At 45.4% G+C, this 10,143-nt stretch overlaps 1 protein-coding gene across 1 annotated transcript; it reads right to left on the bottom strand.

Annotated features, from left to right (window-relative positions):
* Positions 1-546: 546 nt before the first annotated feature.
* PURA (purine rich element binding protein A) lies at positions 547-2,434 on the bottom strand. Its single transcript, XM_063928248.1, has one exon. The coding sequence runs from the start codon at positions 2,176-2,178 to the stop codon at positions 1,324-1,326; it is 855 nt and encodes a 284-aa protein (XP_063784318.1). The 5' UTR covers positions 2,179-2,434; the 3' UTR covers positions 547-1,323.
* Positions 2,435-10,143: the final 7,709 nt, after the last annotated feature.

A 10,143-nucleotide genomic window follows, 5' to 3' on the forward strand; every position in this document is an offset into this window, starting at 1 on the left:
TACCCTTAAAAAAAAAAAATGTATAAATGCATAAATTTAGTTTGCTGTAAATAATACCCCTTTCACATCTCCAATGCAGGATCCCACTAGGTAATTGAAAACGGGTCCTTCCCGGGTGGGATCCGGCGTTGGAGCCTATGCGCTTGCTTCCCGACCTGGCAATATGTTGCGTCGGTTGCCATAGCGGCAGGGGGCGGAGCTGGCAGCAGGGTCCGGGTGGAGGCGGAGCTGGGAGATGAGCTCATCTCCGACCCGCCTCTCCCTACATAGTAAACGGGTCCCATCGTCCCGGGAACTTGTTTACACTGTCACTGACCTGGTATTCACCTCGGGAATAACCCTTCTTATTACCCAGGTTGAATTACCGGGTCAGGCGACCCGGGAATTCTCCATGGTCCCTTTCACATCGCAATATGCCATGTAGATACCGGGTTATTTTTGCGATGTAAAAGGGGTACTCGTGCCAAATTTAGGAGGAAAAGTAATGGCGAACATACTGCAAATAAAATTATAGGTTAAGATGGTAAAAATCACAAATTAGCAAAATTCATTTAAAATGTTTTTGGTTTTTTTTTTTAATAATTTGTTTCATGTTCACATAAGTTTTTACTGACCATTTATGCTCTAGGTCCAGATGCAATGCATATCGTAAAAAAAAGAGCACTTTTTATTTACCTTGCATGAATTAACCTATGTACCTTTAACTCTACAGACCTCTGCATAACATTTAGACAAAGCTCAGACACACAGCATGCCTAGCCCTCATTATGTACATGTCTCTAATCACAGGTATATAAGGTGTCAAATATTCTAACCACCTCCATGTAAGGTTCGAATTTCGGTAACAAAATGAGAAAACTAAAAATATTTACGTGTTCTAAAATATCTCTTTTGTGCTAAAGTCAAATGTTAGCTCACATGAAAAGGATTTTTTTTAATATAATTCAGCATCTTCTTATTTATAATCTGACCATTGCAAACACTTTAATAATAATAATTATAATAATAATAATAATAGCAGGTGTACAAAAGTTCTTGGTTAATTAGGGAAATAAACACTCAATCCTTTATATTTTTAATCAAGTAGGAAACACAGTTCAATATATAATGTTATTACTTTTTCTTTTTTGTTTGTTTTAGCAGCTGCTTACTGTTTATATGGTGGGTAAGTGGACAACATCCAGCGATGGGAGTGACAAGTCTGAAAATCTGTCAGTCTGTGGAGGTTTGGTGGGCGGTGCTCCCATTGGAGTTAACAGTTATATACTTTATTTAATTTTTTATTCCTTTTACAGTTTATTAGACATAACATTTATACAGTTATCAATCGTCCTCTCCGTCCTCCCCGGGGGCCTCCTCCTGCTGCTGCTGGTGCTCGGAGGCCCGCTTCTCCCGCTGCTTCTCCTGGATCTTCTTCATTTCCTCGGCGTATTTGCAGAACGTGTGCCCGAATTTGGCCCACACTTTGTAGGGGACGGTGATGGAGTTGCGGTACGTGGGCTTCACCTCGCTTACCCGCATGAACACCCCGTACTTATTTGAGCCCACATCGAAGAAAAAGCGCTTGTTGTCCACAGTCAAGGAAGTGCCCTCGGGTAACTCAGCGGGCTCCTCCTCCACCCCGTAATCGTCGATCAGCTTCGCCAGAGCATCGCGGAACTCGATCAGTCCTTGCGCTGGGAGGGCGATGGTCTGACCCTGCGTGGAGCCCAGGCCCGGGCCGCGGTTGACGGTCTGGCGGATCCGCAAGAAGCGGCCCCGTTGGTTCTCCTTCAGGTCCATGTAGTACTTCCGATTCTCCCGCACCAAGAACTCGCTCTTCAGCGCCCGCCGGGGCTCGTCCTGCGCCATGTCCGGGTTACTGGGTCCTAGCTGGGCGTAGTGCTCAATAAAATCCCCCAGGTAGTCGCGGAACTCCACCGCCACGGACATGGAGAGGGTCAGCCGGCTCTTGTTGCCACCGGCCCCGACCTCCGCTATCTTTAAGAAGCGGCCCTTTGCGTTCTGTTTAACGTCCAAGTAAAAGCGCTTGTTCTGGATATCCACCCGCTTGGAGGCCAGTTCCTGGGTTTCGTGCTGCAGGGCCGAGCCCCCGACGCCAGAGGCCGGGTGTAACGAGCTGCCGCCGGAACTCATCGCCGCTCCTCCTTGCTCGCTCCCACTGTCTCTGTCCGCCATGATGCCGCCTGCCTTCTTCCCCTCTCCCGGCTGCAACTCCCACAGACCGTGCTCTCATCTCGCGAGATCTGGCGGCGTCGGCCGGAGCTTGAGAGGTTGACGGCGGACAGTGAGTACACAGGGACCGGCTTGGAACTTCCCTGAGCAACTTTGTTATGGTCCGTTTACGGCTGGCAGTGAGGGTTCTCATTGCAATGGAAGACCCCCGTGTCCCTCTCCTTAGTTATATACGAAATGTTTCATTTGGGGTCCGGGTTTGGTGCATACGTATGGTTTTGTTTGGACATTGTCATCGTGCAAACAACTTCCGCTGGCATCTACATACAGTATACAGTATGACGGCGTCCACCGTGTGTTTCATTACGTGTATTAACCTTTCTTGTGAGTATCTTGTGTTGCTACTGTATGTAGGAGACGTAAAGAAGTCTAGCTGTTAGTATGCATACACATACCCTCCAACATTTTACACACAAAAATCGGTACAAATTATAAAAGGGGGCGTGGTCACTGGTAAAGGGGGGCGTGGTCACGCCCCTTTTGCTATACTTTCAATGGAAGTTTGGAGAGTCAAAAATAGGTACAGACCATAAAAAAAAGGTACTGTACCTATTAAAAAGGTACAGTTGGAAGGTATGCATACATTAGGTTTGTTATTCTGAGGTCATCTACTAAACGTTACTTTGCAGAAATCAGTATGATTATATAATTAGTGATAAAGTTGGGTGCACGTTAAGGTGGGTACACACTAATAGATATATCTGCAGATCAATTGATCTGCAGATATATCTATGGACGGATCGAGCAGTGTGTTCAGCATACACACTGCTCGATCCGTCGGGGACTGACGTCATGAACTGGGCGGGCGTGTACACACGCCCGCCCAGTTCAGCTGTCAATCACCGCCGGCCGCCGCAGCATGTGTACGGTCGTACACACACAGCGACGCGCCAATATATCAGTAGATATATTGGCCGTCGGCTGTGCTGCGCGGCCGACGCGATACGTCTGTGAACGACGGAGTTCACAGACGTATCGGCCGTACACACTGGCCGACGGTCCTGCGATATATCGGCCGTTCAAGAGAACGACCGATATATCGACCAGTGTGTACGGGCCTTTAGACGACATGCAAACGATATGTTGCTCATGGGTGGTCTTCTGTATGCCGAATGTTGGGATCCCGGCGCACAGTATACCGGCGCCGGAATACCGACACCCGGAATACCGACAGCTATTCTCCCTCGTGGGGGTCCACGACCCCCCTGGAGGGAGAATAAAATAGTGTGGCGCGCATAGCGTGCCACCGTGCCCGCAAGGGGCTCCTTTGCGCTCGCCACGCTGTCTGTATGCCGGCAGTCGGGCTCCCGGCGCCGGTATGCTGGTCGCCGGGAGCCCGAGCGCCGGCATACCGTACGACACCCGTTGCTCACGATTTCCCTTGAACTTCTTCAATATTGGGGGTAATTCTGAGTTGATCGCAGCAGGAACTTTGTTAGCAGTTGGGCAAAACCATGTGCACTGCGGGGGAGGCAGATCTAACATGTGCAGAGAGAGATAGATTTGGGTGTGGCGAGTTCAATCTGCAATCTAAATTGCAGTGTAAAAATAAAGCAGCCAGTATTTACCCTGCACAGAAACAAAATAACCCACCCAAATCTAACTCTCTCTGAAAATGTTATATCTGCCCCCCCTGCAGTGCACATGGTTTTGCCCAACTGCTAAAAAATTTCATGCTGCGATCAACTTGGAATTACCCCCTTTGTGTACACACATTGAGCGATTTTACATAATGACTAAACGGTATACAGTGTATAAGTCGTCTGATTCTACCAAATTGTCGGGTTTCAGCCTAATTTAAATGAGTCGTTGGTAGTGTACATACTGCACCATATGGTCCTAGTCATTAACAACGTTGTCAGACAGACAGAGGACATTGCTAGCGACCCAGGGGAGTGCGCATCCCTAGCAATATAGTGCATACACACTGGACGATAAAACTAATTTGTCGCAATGAATGGTCGTTATCGGCAAATTTGTTAATTTTTTTTGTCTAGTGTGTACCCAGCTTTACAGGACGAGATGCATGGGGCAGGTTTGCAAAGGCCTGGTTTGCTGGGTCTGGCTGATACTGATGCTGGGCATGTACTGTCGATGGTTTGGAATCGATAATGAATGGTTTGCCATCAATGACTGAGTTACGATGGTGACTCTGCATTTTTTTTGTCGCTTAGCCTATCCTCCTCCTCCTCCTTCTTTCATTTTGCATTATTCAATTCGATGACCGTTGAATAGCTCCAGTAATGAGCTTCCAGGGCTATTCAATACAGCGCAGTGGTAAGTCGGAGAAAGCCTGTTCTCCCAGACTAAACAGGGTGTTTTGTAGGGAAATCTGGCATTCTCCAACTTAAGTGCCCGCCGCAATGCTGTTTCCGCTGCGCTAAGGGCAGAAATCAGCACCACGCCGACACTTCTGTTGGATTTCTGCTCGCACCCCTCCGAGAAGAAATCCCGTAGTTGGGTGTCACAGGGTGCTGTATTGAATAGGCCCGGTATAATCATACTGATTTCTGCAAAGTAACGTTTAGTAGATGACCTCAGAATAACAAACCAAATGTATGCATACTAACAGCTAGACTTCTTTACGTCTCCTACATACAGTAGCAACACAAGATACTCACAAGAAAGGTTAGTACACGTAATGAAACACACGCTGGACGCCGTCATACTGTATACTGTATGTAGATGCCAGCGGAAGTGGTTTGCACGATGACAATGTCCACACCAAACCCGTCCCCAAATGAAACATTTCGTATATACATTTCCCAGCGCTATTCAACTGTCATCGAATTGAATTGTGCCCATTGACCAGCCATTGTTACATGTGCCACTCACTGATGGTTCAAATATTAAATGTTTTTTCTGTAATTGTTTTCTCACATTTCTGACACCGATGGAAAATACCAATGGTTAACCAGTCGATGCACTTTGTGCCCAATTCGAATTTGTACACAAATCCAATGGGTTTACGTAGAAATTTGATGGTTTGGATTTGTTTGGCACATGTGCAGAATAGCCCTATATGATCGCTTGCAGTATCCCCTCAGCCGCTGCATGATTGACATGCTGTTGCAATTGAGTGGCTGAAACCTGGTCCATTCTACAAAACGGGGGCATGTTGAGCCCAGGTATTACCATGTTAGATGTAGATTTCCTGAACCCGGCTGACTGGTTCCGACAGCCAATCTGAGCAAGCTTCGACTTACATAGACTATCCAAGAGCTGCGACCACTGATGATTCAGAACTCGGAGTGTAGATGCATGCAGGAAGCGACGCCTCCTGCTACATTAGCATTTTGGTTGTACGGTATTGTACAGCTGCTTCCCTGCAGCTGTGCAATACTTCACAAATCTGAATCAGGGCTCTTGAATCATCTCTGGACATGTATTTAGCCCCGCCTCAAACATCTGCTGGAAGGGTGATACAAATTGCGTTATCACTCCATTATCTCCACACAGGAAGATTGCAGATTGGCATTCAGGAAGATTGCAGGTGATTGCAATTTTGTGAGTCCCCTGGACATTCTATTTATTGAAAAGTTTGACATTTCATTACAGGTACCTTTCTGGAGCTGCCAATTCGAAGTGCTCCGGCACTTGTTTAAATGTTCTTGTCCTGGCAGTATTCAGTATTTTCCCCCCACGTTGATAGTAATCCAGAAGTCTTTAATTCACATATTATTTAATTTTGTAACACTTTGTTTATGCTCAATATCTGCAGCAGGGTACACTGGGTTCCACAGGGATAACATTGGGGTGTAGAGTAGGATCTTGATTCGAGGCACCAACAGGCTAAAAGCTTTGACTGTTCCCAAGATGCACAGGAGCTCATTTTGTAAGTTGGTGCTTGCAGTGCACGACACTAAAAGGCGGGGCTGCTTCAGCAGCCCTGAAAAGAGCTTTTAAAAGAAGATAGAAGACTTAAAGGGCTGCAGCATAGGCACTCTTAGTGCTAGATGTCATTTTGACATCTCATGCTGCAGCTCCATCACCTCCCCCGGTGGTGCTGTATACTCCCACGCCCTGGTTACCGGGTACTTACAGCGGAGGGCTCTGGTCTTTCTCATCAGGCACACACACTCGCCGCAGCTCTCCGGGATCGCGTGGCCGCATCAAGGGAGGAGGTAAGAGGGTCCCCCAGACGGGACCTGCTGCGAATAGCGATCCGGCGCGGCCATTAGGAGACGGGCCGCGCGCGCTGGAGTGGACACTGTGTTGGTACAGGGAACCCACTAGACCACCAGGGCAGGGGCACAGGTCGGATTCTCCTATAATCCGTTTTTCTAAGGCCCACAGTACCCGGTGGTGAAGTCCAGCATGGGGATAAGGCTCTGACCTGTAGCCCCTCCCCCAGCCTCAGGGCGCCATTTACAGCTAATGTTCCCGACCTGGAGCTGCATCTCTCTCTCCCTCACTCCCTGTCAGCGTTTGGCACCATCACTACATGCTAAGCTGATTCTGGGTCTGTATGGGCAAAGTCTCCTCTGTAAAGCCGCCTGCATCATCAGCGCTATGCATTTTACAGGACACTAAGTATTCTACATGTCTTTTGACAGTGTTAGTTAAGAAACAGTGCATTACTACAGGGCTATTTAGTATAAGTACCCTGTGATATACATCCAGTCTTTACTGTGCATATATATCTATGTAGCTTTACTTAGTACTACTTAGTATTGCTAGTCCAGTGCAGTTTTATTGTTTATCATAATTTCTGCATTGTACATGTGACTGTGTGTGTGCATATAGCTGCTGTGTGATATCTACTTCGTGTATCTCACTCATACTGCAACAAGAAAGAATTCCTCTTTGAGGCGCAGCAAAGGAGCAGCAAATGGATAATACCTGATTGATCACCAACCTATACAAACATTACGTAAAAAGAAAAGGTACAATCTCACTGTTTGCGCTCCAAATGTCCCTTCACTTGGATAATCCTCACATCGATGATAAATACATGAAACAGAAAATAAAACACAATATAGTGTAATACTGTTTGTAAATAAAGTTCTTTTCCCCTGTGCAGCGGAGACTATAAGTGATGGAAAAAAAGTCCCAGTAGAGATCAGACGTCCACCTTCTTATGGGATCACCCAAAATGATGTGATGATAACTTGACAATGGGTTCTTACATGTATGCTTACTTGTAAAAATGTGGTAGAACACACATAAAGGTTTCTTTAGAGGAGGTATTTTTTCCTTTCTCTTTAAACCATCTAATGTGGATGGATGGGTTCACTACGGATTGCCGGCGGTCGGGCTCCCGGCGACCCACATACCGGCGCCGGGAGCCCGACTGCCGGCTTACCGACAGTGTGGCGAGCGCAAATGAGCCCCTTGCGGGCTCGCTACGGGCACGGTGGCGCGCTACACGCGCCACGCTATTTTATTCTACCTCCAGGGGGATCGTGGACCCCCACGAGGGAGAATAAGTGTCGGTATGCCGGCTGTCGGGATTCCGGCGCCGGCATACTGAAGACCACCCGGATGGATACCACTCATGGAAATGTTATGTGGAATTAAAAAAGAGGGGAAGCCAAATTAGGGCAAAGAAAACCCCTTTTATTTAAAAAAAAAATACAAACAAACAACCAATCGTACCCAGAGTGGGAAACAGAGATGGATTTCAGCTGACAAAGTTACATCCGGATATAACAAGGTCATATGCTCCCCTCAATGAATACACTGGTATAGGACTTCAAAGTAACACTGTATCGACGCGTTTCGACGCTCTGCGGCGTCTTTATCAAGATAAAACAGTGTATTTCACTAAAATAACAAAGGTATCAATAAAAATATATTTCATGTTTTTGATAAAACAACTTAAATAAAAACATCACAAAATGACACATGGAACATACCACTGGTGTGCAGCATCTCATGTCTGGTCAGCTGAATGAAGTAATTCACTAACTGACTTCTCTTAAATAACAAGAACCTGGTGTATCATTAACCAATTATCCAATTAGTTGTGATATAATTTGATGGACGTTTGAATGCACCAATCAAAAAATGAAACTTATTTGCATAATGGGCGCCAAACTTAAATCCCCTTCAAGATATTGCCCTGCATTCACATCCTGCGATTTCACATCCAGGCTGATAGTACAACTCGATAGTACATGCCCAGCCGTACAGCGCTGGACTGTATATATTTTAATGCCCACACAAGCCGTCCGCAGGTTTCTATGGCAACGCGATGTGTCATCGCCTGATAGGTGTAAGAGGGGCGGGTCCGGCTGTGACGGGCGCTGAACCTGAGGAGGTGACGTGTCAGAGTAGTTCCGGCGGGTTGTCATAGCAACCATATACAACACCGCACTGTTAACCCAGATGCAAAATTATAGTTGTCCGGCGGTGCAGAGCTGGGTGATACGTATGTATAATACGAGGGCAGAGTGAAACATCACTACATGGTGTATGGGGTATACGTTTAGGGTGAGCCGCGGCCATGACAATGGAACGCAGGTTCAGTTGTGTTAGGTACTAGATGGGAGGAGGTGACGTGTCTGTAGTACTTCCGGCGGGTTGTCTCGGCAACCAGACGCGGAGTTGTACTATCGGCCTGGATGTGAAATCGCAGGATGTGAATGCAGGGCGCCCATTATGCAAATAAGTTTCATTTTTTGATTGGTGCATTCAAACGTCCATCAAATTATATTACAATTAATTGGATAATTGGTTAATGATACACCAGGTTCTTGTTATTTAAGAGAAGTCAGTTAGTGAATTACTTCATTCAGCTGACCAGACAAGAGTGGTATGTTCCATGTGTCATTTTGTGATGTTTTTATTTAAGTTGTTTTATCAAAAACATGAAATATATTTTTATTGATACCTTTTTTATTTTAGTGAAATACACTGTTTTATCTTGATAAAGACGCCGCAGAGCATCGAAACGCGTCGATACAGTGTTACTTTGAAGTCCTATACCAGTGTATTCATTGAGGGGAGCATATGACCTTGTTATATCCGGATGTAACTTTGTCAGCTGAAATCCATCTCTGTTTCACACTCTGGGTACGATTGGTTGTTTGTTTGTATTTTTAAAAAAAATAAAAGGGGTTTTCTTTGCCCTAATTTGGCTTCCCCTCTTTTTTAATTCCACATAACATTTCCGTGAGTGGTATCCATCCACATTATATGGTTTAAAGAGAAAGGAAGAAATACCTCCTCTAAAGAAACCTTTACGTGTGTTCTACCACATTTTTACAAGTAAGCATACATGCAAGAACCCATTGTCAAGTTATCATCACATCATTTCGGGTGATCCCATAAGAAGGTGGACGTCTGATCTCTACTGGGACTTTTTTTCCATCACTTATAGTCTCCGCTGCACAGGGGAAAATAACTATTTACAAGCGCAAACAGTGAGATTGTACCTTTTCTTTTTACGTATTGTTTGTATAGGTTGGTGATCTATCAGGTATCCATTTGCTGCTCCTTTGCTGCGCCTCAAAGAGGAATTCTTTCTTGTTGCTGTTGTATTTTCACCTTTTTCTCCTATGGCAGCAGCATGTTTCTACACAGAAGTAAACGTAGTAGTTTACTAACTAATGTATTTTCTGAGGAATATCATCATAATTCTACTAATAATAGAGATGATATGATATTATTTAGATGGTTTGATGAATAAGTAAGAAAATATCCTCATCAAAGAAAATAAAATTTGGTGGGAGATAGTAACGTTGGAGCATTACATCTCCAATCGTCTCATACCCAAGGGCTTACAAATTGATAAAAATGCAACCTTTGGGAATGTATCTGAAAGTTTTTTAAGCAAATGGGATCAGATCACCTCCAGCTGCTCCTATTCATTAATCGAATTGATTTTACAGGAAAGGAGGAGTGAATTGAAACAGCTGGAGGATCATATCAAGTCACATGAAGCCATTATTACTCCGTTTAAGG

Source organism: Pseudophryne corroboree, chromosome 6, assembly GCF_028390025.1.
Source record: "Pseudophryne corroboree isolate aPseCor3 chromosome 6, aPseCor3.hap2, whole genome shotgun sequence".
NCBI classification, from domain to species: Eukaryota; Metazoa; Chordata; class Amphibia; order Anura; family Myobatrachidae; genus Pseudophryne; species Pseudophryne corroboree.